At 39.2% G+C, this 20650-nt stretch overlaps 2 protein-coding genes across 2 annotated transcripts; both read left to right on the top strand.

Moving 5' to 3' along the window:
• Positions 1-1099: 1099 nt before the first annotated feature.
• Positions 1100-3209, top strand: LOC114573043 (fatty acid-binding protein, brain). The gene is made up of 4 exons (XM_028604935.1): positions 1100-1345; positions 1498-1670; positions 2002-2103; positions 2917-3209. The coding sequence occupies exons 1-4, from the start codon at positions 1273-1275 to the stop codon at positions 2965-2967; spliced, it is 399 nt and encodes a 132-aa protein (XP_028460736.1). The 5' UTR covers positions 1100-1272; the 3' UTR covers positions 2968-3209.
• Positions 3210-6006: 2797 nt separating this feature from the next.
• smpdl3a (sphingomyelin phosphodiesterase acid like 3A) lies at positions 6007-16900 on the top strand. The gene is made up of 8 exons (XM_028605416.1): positions 6007-6228; positions 7615-7828; positions 10729-10873; positions 12458-12554; positions 12731-12894; positions 13913-14093; positions 15285-15409; positions 15876-16900. Exons 1-8 carry the CDS (start codon positions 6135-6137, stop codon positions 16179-16181), a joined length of 1326 nt encoding a protein of 441 aa, XP_028461217.1. The 5' UTR covers positions 6007-6134; the 3' UTR covers positions 16182-16900.
• Positions 16901-20650: the final 3750 nt, after the last annotated feature.

Genomic DNA, 20650 nt, shown 5'->3' with positions numbered 1-20650 from the left:
ATCCCATTTGCACCACAGGGTGTATCTCTGAACTGGAACTATACATAAACAGAGTAAAGAGTAGTAGTACAATATGGCTCTTTGTTATGGAAAAACAGTAAGTACAAGTCAATTTGTAACCAAGTAAAATATTTGAAAATACTTCAATTTCCAATTTCCAACAATGTATGACTTGAAAAAAAGTTGAATAAAAAATTCTTAGCTCGTAGACTCCCCTTAAACATCCCGTCCATCTGATGTTTGTCCTAGAAATATGGCTTTGAGGGGAGAAAGGAAACAATACAGTGTCTTTAAATGTATATTAGTCACCTAAACATGATGATATTGCTGAGAGCATAATTAAAGCATAGTTGTAACTTGTCTAATGGAAGTCAGTATGCTTCCAACGACAAAAACAAACTTCCTTCGGACTTTGAAGCAGATATGACTGTCGCATACATTTCCATTGTTTGAGAAAGCAGAACCTACACGCGAACACACACACACACACACACACACACGCACATAATAATTAGTGTGTGAGTTGAGCATGAAGAAATTGTAGTTTGAGTGTGGGAGGGGGGGGGGGGTTGTTAATGCAGTTCAGGACAAAGGGCTGTCAAACAAACTGATTCTGCTTCACTGGCGCGCCGCTGCAGAACATGAACACGTTCCAGACACAAGAAGGCCTGTCTTTAACACAGAGCTAACAGTGGATTAAGATGAGGAAATTCATTTCAAACATTAATATGGATTAGCTCCTGAAGATCACTAACTGTGTCTGTCACCACCAACTCTCTGAAGTTCATTTTCAGACAGAAAACTATAAGTTCAGAGGGAACTTTGGTGTTGAACGTTTCCCTTTAAAGGTTTAATTCAAACTTTTATTTTGGTGAAATGCAAATGAATGTCTAGGTTTCTGGTCTTTGCTCTCTCTTACTTTTAAAATGTCTTTCAGAGATAAATCAGCACCACACTTAATCTCACCAAACCCGACTGACACCCATGAAGGAGAGTAATTACATCATTAAGCATACAAATGGGCTAATTTAGCTTCTCTTTTTTTTTTTTTTTTTTTTTTTTTGGTCTAAGGGTCCGTGAGACCGTGACCCAATTTAAATAGCCAATCACAACTCAGAGTAAATCTCCTGAACCAATGGGACGCTTGGCGCCACCCACCTGCATGCATAATAATAAGAAGCGGAATAATAACACCGGGGGGGAAACTTGCAAAAGCTGCAGCTTGCTCAGTTTGCTTTGGAGATTACTTTTGCCTCTCTGAAAACCTTCACCATGGTCGACGCCTTCTGTGCCACTTGGAAACTGGTCGACAGTGAGAACTTTGATGAGTACATGAAAGCACTTGGTGAGTAACAGCCTGTTTCTTTTCCCTTTTTTATGGATGCATTAGATCAAGCTTGAACAATAACTGTGCATCTTGACCGATGTCTTTTGTATGCCTGCATAGAGGTGTAGACCATTAACAGCCACGTTTTTTCCCCCCTGTGCCCTGATCAGGTGTGGGCTTTGCCACCCGGCAGGTGGGTAATGTGACCAAGCCGACTATAATCATCAGCCAGGAGGGTGACAAGGTGGTGGTTCGCACCCAGAGCACCTTCAAAAACACAGAGATCTCCTTCAAGCTGGGAGAGGAGTTCGACGAGGCCACCGCCGACGACAGGAACTGCAAAGTAAGCCGACAGAAATATGAGTAATTGAAACCAGATCATGCTGAACAACCCAAAAAAACACTCACTTTCAGACACCGGGAGTGCTTGAATGGTGTCCAAGAAGTGTCCTGCAATATTAGAAGTGGTTTAACTAAAAAAAAACGTTCTGAAATCAAAGTTCCAATCAATCTTTGAGTGGGGGTGTTCCTTTTATTATTTATTATTATTATTTGTGGGTCAGTGACGAGACTTGACATCTGGAGATGTCCGGCTATAGAACAACATTTGGCAGGATCTTAATGAACTGATTGTCCACCACACTTAAAAACATTCTTCTCTTTTTGTCTTTCAGTCCACAGTGACTATGGAGGGAGACAAGTTGGTCCACGTCCAGAAGTGGGACGGCAAGGAGAACAAGCTGGTCAGAGAAATCAAGGATGGCAAGATGATCATGGTACGAAAAATGCACCCAGATCACACATATCCCTGTCTTGTTTGACAGCAATATACAGTACCTAGCTTACATACTGTACATGCCTTAAAGGGATTAAATAGGGATAAAATAGAAACGGACACTTAAACTATGAAAGTTTGAGTGTGTAGCCATGTGGCAATAAATACCAGTTGGTTAGCTGCAAGTGAAGATACAATTTTGTTGTGCATTAATGGAATATAATATATATCATTGTTTTTATAAAGCATTCATGATTTTTCAGAAGCTCAGAGATTAATATCCTTTCACTGGAAGCAGTGGCTCTATAAGAGCTGTTGTCTTTCCCATTCAGACAATGGGAGATCTCAAATGAAAAGAAATAAAATGCAAAAAATGTAGTGTAGTGGGCAATTAACTTTGCTGTCTTCAAGTTGTGAGGGCAATGCACATTGTTCGGCATTATTCAGGAATAATTTGTGCATGTTAAACTTCTGCAGGTAGTCTTTAAACACTCAAAACACAGATGTAGAGTAGCAAATAAATTAGTACTTAAAAACACACATTATGGACAGTTTTTTCTGAAGCTCTAAAAGTGCAGCAAAGAACCCGTTTATCTTTTGTTTTGTTGTGATAAATGAGTATGCCTTTTCACGCGGTAACAGTCAAATTAGCTTGCTTGCATTAAACAAAGTAAATTACCAAGGGGACGGCTGCCAAAAAGCTGCCTCGCCAGATTCCCCACTCAAGCGCCGCTTTGTTTTCCGCTGGCTAAATATTAGATTAGGGAAGATGTAATTCGCTGTCATGGTAACTGTGGTCTCTCTCCCCCTGCAGAATTTGACCTTTGAAGATGTCCATGCGGTGCGTAGCTATGAGAAGGCATGAGCGCTCCGACTGACATCATCCCACTCCGGCCAAGAAGTGTTGATTTTATAATTATTATTGACTGTATGCCTCTCTTTGCACTTCATCCTCCTCCGCATGTCCACGGCCTGCAGGCTGCACGTTTTGTAAGATTTTTCTTTTTTTTTTTTTTTTTTATATGAAAACATTTCTGTCGTGATGGATGGATCGTCTTTTGGTACCCTGTGTGAAACATGAAATAAAATAAAAACACAGAGAGTAAATGTCGGTCTCTTCTCTTTTGTTTTGATATTATGTTGTAATGGTTCCATCCAGTGGTGTAGTCTAATGTATTGTAGTGGGTGTACTGTACTGTATATGAATATTGGCCAGAATCTGCATTTGGGGGAGGAGGGGGGGGGCATTATCATAGTGGGGGGTCAGGCTGTCCTCCCCCAGGGAAGTTTTGAGCATCAAGAAGAAATGTGAAGAAGAAAAACACAGATGACAATTCAAAATATATCAAAAATATAATGGAAAGTATGTTGTATGTGTCATTGGGCATTTTTAAGTGGGATATGGAAATCCTGGAGGTTTCTTAGTGGGTATAGGCTACTGCGTATACCTGCGTATCACGTAGACTACACCACTGGGTCAATATTTCAATGTGGTCGACGAGAGAATAAATATGCCTCGGTCAAAAGAATTTCATTTACCCTTCCGACACTGAATCTCTATCTTTTAGGAGGGGAACTGAAAAACTTTCGCTGCATGAGGCAGTAAAGTGTCACTGTATTAGATGTCAATTTACGAAACAATGCCCACACAACTTCCCACACCAGCTTCAGACCTGGTGGCTTAGTGAGACTATTTTCTGAGACCAAGTTGGAGGAATCGCATCAATATGCCAAATATTCCCCTCAGAGTGAACAGTTGGTCTCTGATGTGATTATATCTCATTTTTAAGGCCTCAAATCACTCTTCAATCCTCGCTAGAGAGTTATACCTTGACAGTACATGTATTTGATTACTGGAATAGAAGGATCTGTTTACCCAAGAATATCTTATCACTCACATCTATTTGTATCCAGCCTTTGGTTTAACCTGCCCAGTTTTTTTTTTTTTTTTTTTTTTTTTTTTTTTTTTTTTTTAAAAGGGACAACGCACATTAATCAACATGATTACAAAGTCCAACATGTAAATGTGCCAGATTTAGCCATACAGGCTAATTTTCATCTGTAGTCCCTAGCAGGTTGATGGCTTAAAACAATGGATACACAACAATACAACAAATACACATAAAACAAAGAAAGACATAGGCATAGACAAGTAAAATGACCCAACCACTATTTCAGATTATGAAAACTGGCATGTTGATGGCATGAGAAAAACATAGCACAAGTATCATATACAGTAGATACAGGTAAAAGTGCATAGACACAGATTATGATGCATCAACAACACATAAGCACACACAGAGACACTACTATAGCGGTAAAGACAAACACATCATTTTGAATAATGATTAAGCCACAGACCTCACCGTCAAGATTTTTTTATTGAAACTACTTTCTACCAAAGAAATAGTCGCTATTAAATCTGTTGTCAGCGTCTGTGGTTTATGCAGGGCAAAAAGGGGCACTGATTTTGGAAAGAGATGCTCCTGCTGAATTTTTAAAAAGCGTTTTTTGTGAGCACAATACATTTTTACCATTATTCACCTTCAATGTATAGGGTGGAAACAGAGAGAAATATCTAAATATCTGAATCAAATGAAACCAAAAGTGCTTGCCTAGGACCCCTATAGGCCATTTTGGGTGAACTGACCCTTTAAGTGCCAAAATAAATTTGAGGGCTCATAACTAAATGGACAGAAAAGAAAAGAAGATTAATGTTGCACAAAAATATTATTAAGTGTGTTAGATTTTTTTTCTCCTGTATTCCTTTTGGCTGGTTACATCTTTGGCCTTCTTGAAATCCTTAACCCTTGTGTTGTCTTTCCATCAACCATGGTCAAAATTGACCCGGCCTGTTTTTTGTTTTATAATTTTTAGAGCATTTTTGGCCTTTATTTATATAGGACAGATGAAGACATGAAAAGGGTGAGCAAGGGGGAATGACATGCAGCAAAGGCGCCCGACCTGGTCTGTTTTGCCTGTTTTATAAAGTATAAAGTTTAAATCATCACCCAATTCTGTGTTAGGCCTACATCTTCTTGGCTAACTTTATTCCAACTCATCACCGCTAGTTTTACAAACTCCTGATATTATGAATTATTTTAGCTAATAGTTAAGATCAGAGGAACGTATGTTGAGGCATAATTATAGCCTGTTTCGTGTATGGAACTATCAATGTTATTTGGGGGCTATAGACACTTTTAAAACGGGTCAATTTTGACCCGAGGACAACACGAGGGTTAAAATGAAACAATCCAATAAGCAACCCCCCCCCACCCACCCCCCACTTTGGTGGAGCTGCTCATGTCCACTAATCTATAACCTGTGACGAGGGGCCACATGTCGACCCTAGATATCAAGGGGTCATGAGCCAAAAAGGTTGGGTGGGTGTTCAGTCATGAAGAGTACCCTATCAGTTCATTATTAGTATGTATTCAGATCATTTACTACATTAAAAGTAGCAATATCACACTGTAAAAACATCCATAAAGTAAAAGTCCTGTTATGGAAATGTGAATCAAGTAAAATTATGTATTACTGTTATCTCCAACTGTGCAATATTTCATTTCTAGTCATCTGTATATCTGTGTTTATATACTGTCTGTTTATATAAGGGTGTATATTGTGTAAATATGTTTTTTTATTACTATTATTATTAAAACTCATTATATTTTTCTATTTCTTATACTTTCTGTTTATTTTTGTCTATGTCTACTTCATGTGTATTTGTGTTATTATGATGTGTGTACATTTTTCTTGTACATTTCTTTTGAGCTGCTGTAGCACAGGAATTTCCCCAGTGTGGGATTGATAAAGTATATCTCCTATTATTGTTATATCTTATCAACTGTCCGGCTCAAACTGCACTTCTGTTTTCACAAGTTCCTCCCCCTGAGCTCCAAAACAGGGGAAGTCACATGACCGCTGCACTTCCTGTTTATTTCAGAGGAGAATTAACTACAAAGGTCGGCTACTTTAGCTCATATGTAGTACATGTGATGCACCATACTGTCGTGTTTTAACACGATAAACATGGTACAACTTCTGTGTTTCGTGTTGCTGCTGTGCGGCGCGGCTCCTCTTGCGGCGGCCCCCGCCGGGAGCGGCTACCTGTCGGCCGCCACAGGTGAGTGGACTCCTTGGTAATAAGAACCCAGGTGGAACTCTGCCAGTTTACTTCTGTTATGTGTTTATTCCTGCCTCTTGTAACAATTCACATAACTACACGGGCTAAAATGCCCAGCGTGAGTCAACACATCTGGTCTATCTGCTAAGTGGATTGAGCATGAAACGAGTGCGGTTGGGAGTTGTGTGATTCAGCTAATAAATGTCGATCTTTTGTTATGTTTAGTGCTGCTTGGTGGATGCCATGCGCGCCGAATTGACCCTAAGGAATTGTGGATTCATATTAAGTGTTCAATATGGCTGTTAAAGTAACATTTTGTTTGCAGGTAATCAGAAATCTATGAATTGACAGATTTTTAAACGGAGTTTGGTCAGAAACGCACACTCCTCACGTAGCCTACATTTTAAGGTGCTCTAAGTGATGTGACGCGTGTTTTAGGCTACATCATTTTTCGTCACATACAGCAAACATCTCCTCACTATCTGCTAGCTGCCTGTCCCATGAACACACTGTAAAAAAACGCGGTCTCTGAAGACAGCCCAGGCTCCACAAACGGCAACAAAAACAAACTGCGCCAACCTGCACCACCAAACATAACAAACAGTGTTCCAGCCAATAACCGACAAGAAGGAGCTGGTTGAGCCACACAGTGGTTTTTTTTATACAGTGTGTTCAGGGGACAGGCAGCTAGCAGATAGTGAGGAGATGTTTGTTGTATGTGACGAAAAATGATGTAGCCTAAAAAACGCGTCACATCACTTAGAGCACCTTTAATGGGGCTACTGATAGGGTTTTTACTTCAGTTGCAAAACGGGTTAGGAGTTTGTTTAGTAACCTAGCATAAAAAAGGATAAAATAGTCACAAAACTAAACCAAGGAGAACTCATAATAGGCCATTACCTCATGACACCACAAGCAAAAACATGTGAATTTAGCACCCCCATAATACATTAGATAAAAGCCTACAAAGAGAAATACATTATGAAATTGAGACACATTTGCATGTCTTTGGTCAAAAATAACCCATGCACACACATATTGAGACATCTCATATATATATATATTGCATGTGAGGTCAAAAAAGTATATATTTTAGGCTTTCGTCTTTGGGTAACACGTTACTTGAAGGTATCTACATAAGAGTGACATGACACTGTCCTGAACACAGTCATGACACATTAACCCTAACCCTAACCTGTCATGACAAAAAACGAATTGACACTTACTAAAAGAAGCGTTATGTCATAAACGTTTATGATTTGTTTATAATGTTTTTATGACACATTCATGACAGTGTCATGTCACTCTTATGTAGATACCTGTCTAACCCGTCTTTGTCTCCTTCACCCTTTTTCATCTTGCTCACTGTCACTCCCATCTATCCAGGCAGGTTCTGGCACATCACGGACCTCCACCTGGACCCCACCTACCACCTGACCCCGGACCCCACCAAGGTTTGCTACTCCTCCAAAGGAGCCCCCGCCACCCACGCCGGCATGTTCGGGGACTTCCTGTGTGACTCTCCGTACCGCCTCATCCAGTCAGCCTTCGCTCACATGGCGCCGCTCACACAGCCACAGGACTTCATCATATGGACCGGGTCAGTACGCCGATGAAGGGAGAGTGATAATGACGGATGTTGGGATTTTACTGCTTTTCTTTTTCTTTGAGATATAACGGTTTTGTTGTTCTGCCTCAATGGGAAACTGGTGCCAGCTCGTAGAAAAGCTCATAGAAGCAATACGGTGGCTTTACAGTGGTTTCATATCCTGTTCTCTCTCCACTAAGTGAGTGTGCTGTCTGTACTTATATGTGAAACCACTTTGAGGTTTTAGACTTGAGGAATGAGGAAGTTTTTGTGAAGTAAAGTCACTCTAGATGGCCCTCACTTCCTATTTCTAATTCTTTTTAGCCATGTCTTAAAAAAAAAAAAAAAAAAAAAAAAAAAAGACTAGATGGTTCAGACATTGTTTCCCACACGATGCATTGTAATAACTTTTTAATAAACCTCAGACTTTTCTTATAGCGGCTTCATCAGTTCAAAATTAGAATTTATTCAATGTCATGGTTTGTCAAAACTAATCACATTCCCTCAAACTCTCATTCGTCAGATGTCCATAATAACAAAATATCTCAGGTCTAGCGTCTAGTTTGATCTTGGACCTCTTGAATTACAATATGCTGAAAGTTTGTAATGGGATTTTTATCCAATGACGCCAAACGAAAACTGCTTACCCCCAGCTCTGCGTTCTCCTGAGGAAACTGAAAACTAATGTTCACTACTCTGTGATAATGCCGTAGGAAAAACTGTAAACATCAATCACAGCAGCATTGCCTCCACACAGCCCTCATTAATCAGCAGCTTAGCCAGAAATTCATAGACTTATTAAACATGCTTAAGAGAACGCCTTGCCACTTAATCCTCCGCCCCCAGGGACTCTTTTCCAGGTTTAAGTTACTTTGCAAGCAGATTTGTGCTTTATTCTATTGTTATTGGGCTTTGTAGCACGAGTTTGCTTCTTTACTTAAAGGGGAAATCCATTGTACAGTGGAATTCCCGCTATGTCTGTAATAGTGTACAGCTAGACAGTGTACAAGCATGACTGGGCAGAGAGGAGATACAGCAGTGTTGAGAAATCAGGGTTTTCCTTGATTACTAATTGTTATGCTGACTGCTTCACTTACTGCAACCACTTCACATTTAAAGTCATGCTTAAAGGGTAACTGCTGTTTTTCAACCCTATTTTCCTATATTTTTGTGTCTAAGTGACTGATGGGAACAACAATCTTTGACATTGGTCCAGTATTAGGGAGATCGCTGCAGTCGGCAGCGGCAAAACAAGCTACAGTGTAAAAGGGCAATTGTCCAGCTTGTATTTACCTTCACAAAAGTGCTCGTTTTGCCACTGACAGACTCAGATTAATATCCTAAGTGTCTGACAACATTATGGAAAGTACTAATCTAAGACCCAGTAGCCACTATCCTCATTGTACACATTTTTCCTTATATTTTCTTGTCAACTTTTTTTTTTGGTGGTTGAAAAAACCAAAGTCATGAATTCAAATCAAGTCAGGAAAACCTAGAAAGCAAAAAAAATCAAAAAATAAAGTTCCTGTTTTGTGGCTTTTGTTACGACCCAGCTCGTTACGGTAAAGGGAAGCAAGGTTTTTTGGGTAAATTATAGTTCTTTATTATTATCCTCGGCTCCAATTTGACCCATTTTCAAAAAGTTTCTTTGTCAGAAATGTGGGTTTCTTTGAATCACATTTTCAAAAAAGATTAACGTGGATGGTTCCCTACAATGCTCTTCACAAGTAAAATAAATGATCAGTTCAATATTCTTATTTGAATTTGGGTGTTTTATTTAATTTTATAGAATTTGAAAAAGAAATGGATGAAAGAACGTTGAAAAAAGTGACAAAAATGTCAGAAAAGGCTTCTTAAAGGACAGTTCCGGCGTAAAATTAACCTAGGGGTTAATAACATATGTGTACTGAGTCGGTTGTTCTCTGGGATCTGTTTTCATGCTAATCGTCTCTGGCTTTTAACAAGGTACCGCAAAACCGGTGATTAGCTGCTAACGCTAGCTTTCGGGGCAGATGGTAAATCGCTATTTCTATACCACTAACAAGGCTCAAAATAGCACCACACTTCCACGGTAGCATAATGAGGGTCCCTACATGTTAACCGAAGCATTGAGAACTTTGTAAGTGTACAGACAGTTTATTAAAAAGATAGTTTATAAAGACGGTAGCCTTCGTGTTTACATTCGGATGCTATCTTGGAAAACAGTCATGACCAGTCGAACCACGAACGCCGTGCAACCAGTAACGTAGCACAAACACAGCGTTCGTGATCGGGGACCCTAATTATGCTACAGTTTAAAGGAACACGCCGACTTATTGGGAATTTAGCTTATTCACCGTAACCCCCAGAGTTAGACAAGTCGATACATACCCTCCTCATTTCTATGTGTGCTGTAATGCTGTCTGTCCCAATAAGTCGGCATGTTCCTTTAAGTGTGGTGCTATTTTGAGCCTTGTTATAAACCCCTAGGTTCATTTTACACAGGAATTGTCCTTTTAAACGTGGGGGCGGTAAAAAACACAAAAACTTAAAAAGTGACAAAAAAAAACATTGGAAGTAGTGACAAATAAACTTGGATGAAAGTGACAAAATTGTCAAAAGACAACCAAAACATGGAAAAAACAAACATTTTAAATTTTGACCGAGAAAAACAAAAACGTGCATGGTCGACGGGAAGACAACACAAGAGTTAGAAAGGGATTAACAGAATCACAGGTGCCCACACTACTAAGGAAAAAAAGGGCCTTTTAAAAAAAAAAAAAAAAAAAAAAAAAAAAAAGGTAAACCACTAAATTAAACAAACAAGCATAGATCCAAAACCTTAGCACTGAATGTTTGAATGATGCTTTTGGATTGGAATCTGGATGAATGACCGTGGCTCTTGTTCCCCTCCCCCCCCCCCCTTCCACCAGTGACAGTCCACCTCACGTCCCCGCGGGCGAGCTCTCTACGGACACCGTGATCCAGGTGATCAGTAACATGACCCAGACCATCAGACAACACTTCCCCAACCTGACAGTCTATCCTGCTCTGGGTAACCATGACTACTGGCCACAGGTAACTTTAGATCACAGGTCAAATGATTGTAGGGTGAAAGCATATCAGAGTTGAACTGAAAGTGTAACCTTCTCATTACTTCTCACTCCGAACCACCAGTCTTTTACAGAAGTAGAGGGAAACCTTTTTTAGATTTGTTTTCTTTTATTCTAAATCAGTTTGAGTCATTTTGGGGCCGGGGTGACATTTTGTTTCAGTATTCATGAATATATTTTAATTTGAGCATTTATTTAAGAGGCTAGTATTTAGGATATTTCTGTTGAGCCTCAAGTAGGGCCGCAACTCAAGTTTATTTTCATTGTCAATTTAAAGGTGCAGTAGGTAAGCCTTCTAAAACTAACTTTCTGTCATATTTCCTGAAACTGACCGTATGTTGAAGAAGAACTACATGAAGCAGGTCATTAAAAAAGAAATCCGGCTCCTCTGGCACCACCTACAGCCTGTAGTGTGATTTGCAAAAATCCACAGCTCCCTGTTCAGATGCACCAATCAGGGCCGGGGGGGTCTAACTGCGTGTCAATCACTGCTCATGCACGCGCATTCATTCTCCCTTGTGGGGGGAGGGGCTTAGGAGAAAGGGGGAGAGGGACTGAGAAGTTGTCGATGTTCACATTTTTTGGCTAAGTTCTGGATCTTCACAATCCTACCTACAGCACCTTTAATCTGTTGATTATTTTCTCGACTAATGGATTAGTTGATTGGTCTATAAATGGTCTGAAAATGGTTAAACATGCCGATCAGTATTTCCAAGATGATGTCCTCAAATGTCTTGTTTTTTACAACCAAATTAACTCAGAAATATTCAGTTTACCGTCATAGAGGAGTGAAGAAACATTTAAGAAGCTGGAATCAGAGAATCTTGAATCCCGACCCGATTGATCGATTGTCAGAATAGTTGGCGATTAACAGTTGAAAACTAATCGATCAATCTGTGCAGCTCTAGCCTCAACAATGACCTGTGCATGATACCACCTGACATCAACATCATGTCCGACACCAAAACATCTCATTTTCAAGAGACGCCAATAATATTAGGAAAACCCTAATATCTGGCACTAGATTGTTTAATTATTGAAATGATTGCCTTATACAGTATATTGTATCATGTGTATATATATATATATATATATATATATATATATATATATATATATATATATATATATATATATATATATATATATATATATATAAATAAAAACAGCGATTTCTTTTTACTTTACCCGTGCCCCAACGACTAGCGTTATAAGTTAATTAGCGGTTTGTCACATTCGATTAGCATGAAAACATATCCCAGAGAACGGTCGACTCGGTACACGTTATTAACCCCTAGGTTCATTTGGCACTGGATTTGTCCTTTAAGTATACAGTCAGTTTTTGAAGCAAGACTTTGTAGATGAATAGAATGCAGTGTTTTTTTTTTTTTTTTTTAGAATAATGATTTTTAGGGATTTATTTGATCATAACCGTCATTGTATGTGAGACTTTATTTCATGTTTGTAATGGCATGCTGTTACGTAAAGCGCTGCTGCATAACAACGTGCATTCGTGCCCAGACTAAGTGTCGCTGCATCGTTGTTTCAGGACCAGATGCCGAGCTCCACTAACGCCATCTACAAAGCTGCTGCCCTGCTGTGGAAACCCTGGCTGCAGACCGAGGCTCTGCTCACACTCTCACAAGGTAACCTGTTAGTGGGTCAGCCGCTGCAAAGGGGTTTCGGTCACATTATTGCATTTCAAGCTGGCAGAATATGTTCGTTGGGTTTACGTTATAATGCAAGTTCTTCATATTTCTTTTCATTTTCTTTGAAACCGTTGCGCTCTATTCAAGTTAGCGTCTTTGTCCGGTTCCTGCAGGTGGTTTCTACTCCCAGCTGGTAAAGCCTGGTTTGCGGGTGCTTAGTCTCAACACTATCCTCTACTACGGCCCCAATAAAGTCACAATAAACGAGACGGACCCTGCTGGACAGTTTGAGTGGCTGGAGAAAACGCTGGAGAAAGCTGCTCAGAGTCTGGAGAAGGTCTAACCTTTTGTGTCTTTGTATCTTGAAGCCTGACCTTTGACTTGCCTTAAAGTACAGTACAGTATCATTGCCAACTGAATTATTATAGCTTGGTACATTGGACATGATTCAGTCCCTCTAGGATTTGGCGACGTCGCGATCGCAACAATTCACGCATATTCAACCACTCACCGTGAATACGGTGCGCTCTCGTAATTTTGACCAATCACCGCAACTTTACCGCAAATTTGACCAATGACCGGAGTTTCCCGCGACTTTAACCCATCGCAGCAGTCCCACTTGCCAAGGAAGCCGAGACGTGTGTGACTCAAACATCTCACATTTACCAACAAAATGATTTGTTGTTTTTGTTTTTTGTCTTAAATCCACCAGCCATTTTCATATTATACCAACATTTGCAGCATCCTGAGCTTTTTTGGTAAGGTTACTAGGAAAACTCAGAGTAGTTTTATTCTCCCCGAAACAAGTTTTTTTTTAATTTTTACTTTTTTAACAAAAGCTCCTGAAAAATCCAGCATTTTGTGCTGCAACAATCTCAAAAAGAGGCCGTGAATTCCTGGAGGGACTGATGCTTGAAACCAAAGCTTGTTCTTTGCATATGAATCAAAAAGTTAAACAATCATACAAACGGTATAGGAAAAATGTTTGCCAGTAGGGTTGGGCAATATAACAATATAAATCGATATTGTAATATTATGCTATCGTCAGATTTTGGATATCGTATTATGACACACGTTTCCTGGTTTTACAGGCTGCATTAAAGTGAGAAGTCATTTTCTGAACTTTCCAGACTGTTCTTGCAGTTCTTTAATTTAGTCATTATATCCACATTTTGTGTAAATATTATGTGAAAGCAACAATTGTCAACCCTACAATATCTTCGCAATATCGTTTGAAAGATCTTGTGATATTTGATTTTCTCCGTATCGCTGAGCCCTACTTGCCAGCAATCCTGGCACTTTGAGTTCAGTGTGCACTGAGCTGGGATTTGAATGTGTCTTCGTCCCTGCTCCAGGTGTACATCATAGCTCATGTGCCAGTGGGGTACCTGCCCTACGCCAGGAACACCACTGCTGTAAGAGAGAGCTACAACGAGCGGCTGGTCGCCATCTTCTGGGAGTTCAGTCATGTCATCGCGGGACACTTCTATGGCCACACCCACCGTGACAGCATCATGGTGCTGTTGGACCAACACGGTACAACTTATTTCCTGTTAATAAAGTTAACTTTGATCATGTGCGCTTGACGTACAACCACAAATTGGACACAATTCCAAAAGTAGATGGATAGAAAATGAAGGCAGATGTACATCCTAAACAGAAAGTTGGGAAGACAAAGGTATCATTCTGATGAAGAGAAAAAAAAAACTCTCTTTAAAGCACCAACCCCTTTGATATGGAGTCACAGATTAAATGAAGATAATAGTAGGATCATTATGTATAAAGCACAATGCACAGCTCTGCCTTAAAGCTACACAGACACTCAATCAGCAGAAGCAGTTTGCATTGCTGAGGTCGTTAGTGAGTGTAAGCCAAAAAGCAACAAAACTTAAAACAATAAATTCAAAATTATTGTGAATGAAGATCTTCATCTTATCTTCCATCTATAAATCTCTGAGCTTGATAAGCTTAAAAAGCTTTTTGATTTGAGTCAAGAGAAGTTGCAGTTCTGATGGGCGAAACAGAGAGAAGCCGTGCTTAAGGTTTGGAGTACACTAATTGATTCTGAGATCATTTACAACCTCCACCAGAGTATTTTCAGTAAAATATATTTCTTAAAAACCAAACTGAAACATATGAAACAAGCTCTTTTTGTACTTGTGGTCGGTTACATGCACATAGATTAGTTTTGCTGCTGAACAGTGGGCTGGAAACTGATGTCCGGTACGACTACAGCTTCTAGAAACTATAGCACCCGTCCAGTCTACGAAGAATGAGTGAGAACACCGACAGATCTGCTGACAGACTTTGTAAAAGAAGAAAGTTAGAAAAGGGATCCCAGACACACACATGCTTACAACCTGAGCGCATTCAGTATTCTGTGCAACCGAATTATATTAGATTAGATTCAACTTTATTGAAATTGTGCAGAGTATAAGTACAAAGACAACGAAATGCAGTTTGCGTCCAACCAGAAGTGCAAAAAATGCGATATACAAAGTATAGACAGGTGATGCATAGACAGGACAAGAAATACAGTGCAGTGTAGACCGTAGTATACAGTTGGTTTACAGAAGGTGGTTGATAGTAATATAAATTAATATTAGCAGTTACCTTTATAAGAGCAGAATAAAAATGGCTATGTAATATGAACAACATGTACAGATATGGATATTCAGGATGCAGTTAGTTATGATGTGGTATTTGTGTTATTTTTTTGTTCTGTAGGTAAACCAGTGAATTCTCTTTTCGTGTCACCGGCTGTCACACCAATCAAACATGTTTTGGAGCCCTACTCTAACAACCCGGCTTTCCGCATGTACTTGTACAACACCGAGGACTACGCGCTGCTGGTAAGGAGCTCTGCTGCTGCACAACCAGCTCACTTTAACATGAAAACATTTTATATTGGAACTAAGGGGACAAAGCAGCCCAACATATAATAAAAAGTCCCCAAAAATACATGGACACTGTCATGGCAATATTAGGATAAGGAATTGTACAAGTTTCATTAAAAGCAGACCGTAGATCATAAATTCCTCCCTCATTTTTATTTTCCAATGAAACCTTTTCAAAAAGTTTGAAAAAAATACAGAAGACCGATGATTGGGTTTGAAAGCATTCTGATCAAATTCAAGTGTAACTTCAAAATGTGCAGCACTTGGAATACTTTAAAGAAAGAAGTCCCTCATGGGGATTAATCATGGTGTCAATCAGCACACAAAAAGGGTTTCTGGCATTCAAAAAAAAAAAAGAGTCTAAAGACTTTTTTTCTCTCTCTCTCTCCCCCTCTGTCGGGGCTTTTCTCTATCTCTGAAGGATATCTGGCAGTACTATTTGAACCTGACGGAAGCCAACGAGAAACAAAGATCTGACTGGAGGCTTGAATATATCATGACCGAGGCTTTTGGACTGACTGACCTGCAGCCACAGAGCTTGCTCCAGCTGGGCCTGAGCTTCAGGCTGCCGCAGACCAAAGCCTTCGACTTGTATTTCAGCCACTTCATGGTCAGCTACAACAGCAGCATCACCTGCGAAGGCGACTGTAAGCTCAGCCAGGTGTGTGCTGTGCTCTGCCTGGACCAACTGTCCTACTCCAAATGTGTCGCAAAGGCAGAATGGTAGCAGGGATAGGGACCAAAAAATGAGGGCTTTGTCTCAGGAGTCCTATTTAGTTTATGATTTTTAGAATCATTTTATTTTTGGACTCTGCTTGAGTTATGAAAAGGGAAATTACATGCACTGATTCTGCTGCTCCCAAATATGAATCTACCTTTTTACTTGATTTTAACTTCAACTTACATTTTACTTTCTGGTATTAAAAGTTTTCCACATGCAGTCCAGATTACAAATTGCACAATTTCACAGTGAATCAGTCATTTCTAGAGATGGTCCGATACCATTTTTTGCTTACCAATTGCAGTCTGATCCCTGTATGGATGTGATATGATTTCTGTCTTTTGCTTTGTGGACTAGTTTAGGATTAACTTTTTGTGAAACATGAACAAACACAAGCAATGAATGCCACATAACTTTCTTTTTTTCCAGTTTTGACAGTCAGTTATAACGGAAAAAGAACATAAATAAACTACTTTTAAAGTGGATTTTCTTTGGGGCTAAATTACATGGTATCGGATCTGTGCTTGAACTCTTTTTTGCCTCTTGTGTTGTCTTCCATTCGACCATGCATCGTCCTCCCAGACAAAACTGAAAATCAACATTTTTTCTGACATTTTGTCTCTTTTTTTCGACACTTTCGGCCCTTTATTCACTGTTTTTTGGCGCTTTTTTGACGTTTAACGCTTCTTTTCACTACCATGTATAAACACCACCAACATCAACTCATAACTAGTTTTACACTTATTACTTATTTTTGGAATTCATGGTCAATAAAAAACCTAATTTATAGGAAATTATACCTAATTCTTGAGTAAAAAAAGCAGAAATTATGAATTATTTAGACTAATATTAAAGGAAGGATAATCACAGAAGGGTCAACGTTCAGTCGGGATACGGTTTCAAAATTCAATGAAAGTAGAGATCCGATCTTTTGTTGCACTTGCAAAGCGCGTTGTATGGAATCATCTGTTATTTTTTGGGTAATACAAATGAGGTAGTTATAAAGAAACCAATATTTCTGATATAGACATTTAGACAATGGATCAAATTATCAATTATTTTTTTTAACCTTTATTTATTCAGGGAGGGTTCACTGAGAGGAAACTTCTCCTTTGCCCTGATCACATTCACACAGTTCCACATTCATACCAGTAAGCTTCCCAGTACAACCACAGTCTGAGCTGCTGGCCACCGAGCAGCTCCACTGGAGCGGTTGGGGTTAAGGGCCTTGCTCAAGGGCACCTCAGTGGTGGTAATGAGGGAGTGACAAGCGCTGCTCTTTCACTCTCTCCACCCAGATTTTTATCCTGTCCTGGTATCGGAACATCTCTAGTAATTTCATAAAGAGTCAATACACTTGACAGAAGTCTTAGAAATATCTTAATTGAGCAGCATTTAAAGTACAAAAAGTCCTCTAACTCATCTGCCTTCCAGCTTTTCGAGTGTTCTCGAGATGTGTGTCTCATTGAGCTTTTACTTTTTTTTTTTTAAATGATTGATTTTTTTACTTGAATACTGGAATCATAAAAAGGGAAATAAAATGCATGTTGTTGCAATGTTTCTGCCGCCCACAATTATAAATGAAACTATTTTACTTTAACTTTTTCTCTCCAAGATGGTTCTTCATCGGGTGATATTCAATCTGAGATTTATTACTTTTTGGTATTAAAAGTCATCCATGTGCAATCCAGACTATAAATTGCACAATTTCAGAGTAAATTTGTAGTTTAACTTTAGGAACGTTCAGTAATACAAAGAGTCATGACAATGGAAATGGCACACAGTGTCTCCTTTTATCCTGGGATGAAAGGCAATACAATGACTTGTATGTTACTATTACAGGATATTTCATCTAAAATATTATTTTTTGGTATGGAAACCTATCCATAAGTAATTGAAAATAGAGAAAATGCACTGATACGAAGCATTAAAAAGAATCCTTCTGCAACTCGTCTGCTCGTTAGTTTTGAGAGTGTCGACTTTATTAAGGAAATCATTGAGGCGTGATGGCTTTTAGCTGGATACTCTTCCTCAGTGTGCTTTATAAAACAGATTAAGGTGTAGTAGTTCACTTGAAATCCGTTCACAGATTGAGTTGAGCCCATTAGTCTCTGTTTTCCCAGCACCAATGGTTTAAACCTAATCTCTGGAATGATCTAATTGCTGCCAAATGTCGACCATCACTTTTGATTGGGCATCGAGAACCGGTTCCACCTTGGAATCGTTTCCAAAATTACGATTCCAATCGAATTGTTTCTTTGTTGGAATCGTTTTGAATCCGATCATCGGTTCCAAATTTAAAGCCGCACCAAAGATTCGTTTGTACCTTCCAAAATCGTTACAGTGGTTCATCAACTCGTAGCAGGGTGAATGGCACTTCTGCATTCGCTGTAAATCACCATTGGAAAAAAATATTATATATATATTATTATGTGTGAAATAAGCGTGTGACCCATTTTAACTCCACCCATCAAAGAATCGGAACCGAGAATCGATATGAACAGGAATCTAAAGGAAGAATCAGAATTGGAATCAGAGTTGTAAAAAATCTAAACGATGCCCAACCCTAGCGGATGGTGTTGATTAATCATTAGTACTGAACAGTATTTTATATTTAGTCGCAGTAAAATGGCGGTGGGAGCGTCTTTAACTTCCGCAATATAACATATTTCAATACGTGCGGTGGGTTAAATTACACGATGGATTTAAATCCGATCAGATTAAAAATAGTAACGTTCACATGAAGAATTGACCCCAAAACAGTTAAATTAACATACTTTTTATTTAACATGAACACGCTACAGCAGTCAACACAATAAAGTGCAACTCCTACGGATTCTACAGTCAGTGAGTACTGAGTAACCAGAAAAAAATGTTCTTTAGTGCAGAGGTAGGTACATCCAGAAAACGGCCAGTTTTTCACTCCCTAAAGAATTAATAAATGGAAGACATCATGTTACATATCACAGTGAGAGTGTATCGATTTTAATTTTGCAATTTATTTTTCTACTAAATAAAAGATCTTTATTCAAAGAATGTGGCTAAACTACCCAGTGTCATGGTTGACTTGTTACCTTTTGTATTTGGTCTCTGTTGTCTCTGTCTGTGGTCAGATCATTGTATTGTGAGTGTGTGTAAGTCCACCCCCCCTTTGTCTTGGTGTTCCAGATTTTTTGTTATTCCTGGTAGAGATGCACCGATTACAACTTTCTAGGCCGATTCCGATTTTCTTTGAGTTAGGCCAGCCGATACCGATTTTAGCCGATTCCGATTTCATTTTTTCTAACCACTTTACAGCACACACAAATATTTATTTTCTATCTTTTCTTTAATAGAACATTTTGCACAGAACAGTTTCTGGTGTCGTCCCTCCACGCCCTACTTTTTCCTTGCAGGTGTTGCATATTGCAAAGTTGTTATCTTCTGCACACACGCTGAAGAATTTCCAAACAGCTGACATGTTGCAGATTAATTCACGAGGTTCACTACATGTGCGAGAATAGCGCCGACACGCGCTTCACACAGCGGAAAAGTTGAGAGAAAGGAAAAAGAGACCGTGCTGTCCGTGTGTGCGTGTGTTCTTGAGAACTGTAATGGTGCGTTCTTTTTGTCTTGTAATATACGACTAGTAGCTTGAGTGTGACGTCACATCCATGTCGAAAAACGAATAACCGCAGGTTGTTGCGTTCTTTTTGTCACACAATACTACCAGTCGGAGAAAAGATGGATTTTTGTAACATTTTTAGTAACATTTAGGATTTTATTCACCCAGTTATTGACATATTACACAAATATATTTCAGTTTGATACATGAAAATTACGTTTTGATTAACGTTAACGTTAGGCTAATGCTCTGCTTTCTGCTCAAGACTTGGCTTAAAGCCATTGTTGTCATATAGCAACCGAGCGTCTCTAGCCAATTTCAGCTGCACAAGCTACAAAATAACTAATCAGGTGGTATTTAACTCCTAATAAGACTGTAGAGACATGTCTATAGGTAGCAGTATACAGCACTATGTTTAACTCCTAATAAGACTGTAGAGACATGTCTATAGGTAGCAGTATACAGCACTATGTTTAACTCCTAATAAGACTGTAGAGACATGTCTATAGGTAGCAGTATACAGCACTATGTTTAACTCCTAATAAGACTGTAGAGACATGCCTATAGGTAGCAGTATACAGCACTATGTTTAACTCCTAATAAGACTGTAGAGACATGCCTATAGGTAGCAGTATACAGCACTATGTTTAACTCCTAATAAGACTGTAGAGACATGTCTATAGGTAGCAGTATACAGCACTATGTTTAACTCCTAATAAGACTGTAGAGACATGTCTATAGGTAGCAGTATACAGCACTATGTTTAACTCCTAATAAGACTGTAGAGACATGTCTATAGGTAGCAGTATACAGCACTATGTTTAACTCCTAATAAGACTGTAGAGACATGTCTATAGGTAGCAGTATACAG

This window comes from Perca flavescens, chromosome 18 (genome assembly GCF_004354835.1).
Source record: "Perca flavescens isolate YP-PL-M2 chromosome 18, PFLA_1.0, whole genome shotgun sequence".
NCBI lineage: Eukaryota > Metazoa > Chordata > Actinopteri > Perciformes > Percidae > Perca > Perca flavescens.
Note: the sequence above shows the minus strand (reverse complement) of the source record. Positions and strands in the feature narration are given on the sequence as shown.

Excerpts from the sequence above, each read along its gene's own strand:
- LOC114573043 (XM_028604935.1), top strand. The coding sequence starts at position 1,273 with ATGGTCGACGCCTTCTGTGCCACTTGGAAACTGGTCGACAGTGAGAAC. Across the intron at positions 1,671-2,001 it reads CCGACGACAGGAACTGCAAA|TCCACAGTGACTATGGAGGG; the intron begins GTAAGCCGACAG and ends TTTGTCTTTCAG. Across the intron at positions 2,104-2,916 it reads AGGATGGCAAGATGATCATG|AATTTGACCTTTGAAGATGT; the intron begins GTACGAAAAATG and ends CTCCCCCTGCAG.
- smpdl3a (XM_028605416.1), top strand. The coding sequence starts at position 6,135 with ATGGTACAACTTCTGTGTTTCGTGTTGCTGCTGTGCGGCGCGGCTCCT. Across the intron at positions 6,229-7,614 it reads CTACCTGTCGGCCGCCACAG|GCAGGTTCTGGCACATCACG; the intron begins GTGAGTGGACTC and ends CCATCTATCCAG. Across the intron at positions 7,829-10,728 it reads GACTTCATCATATGGACCGG|TGACAGTCCACCTCACGTCC; the intron begins GTCAGTACGCCG and ends CCCTTCCACCAG.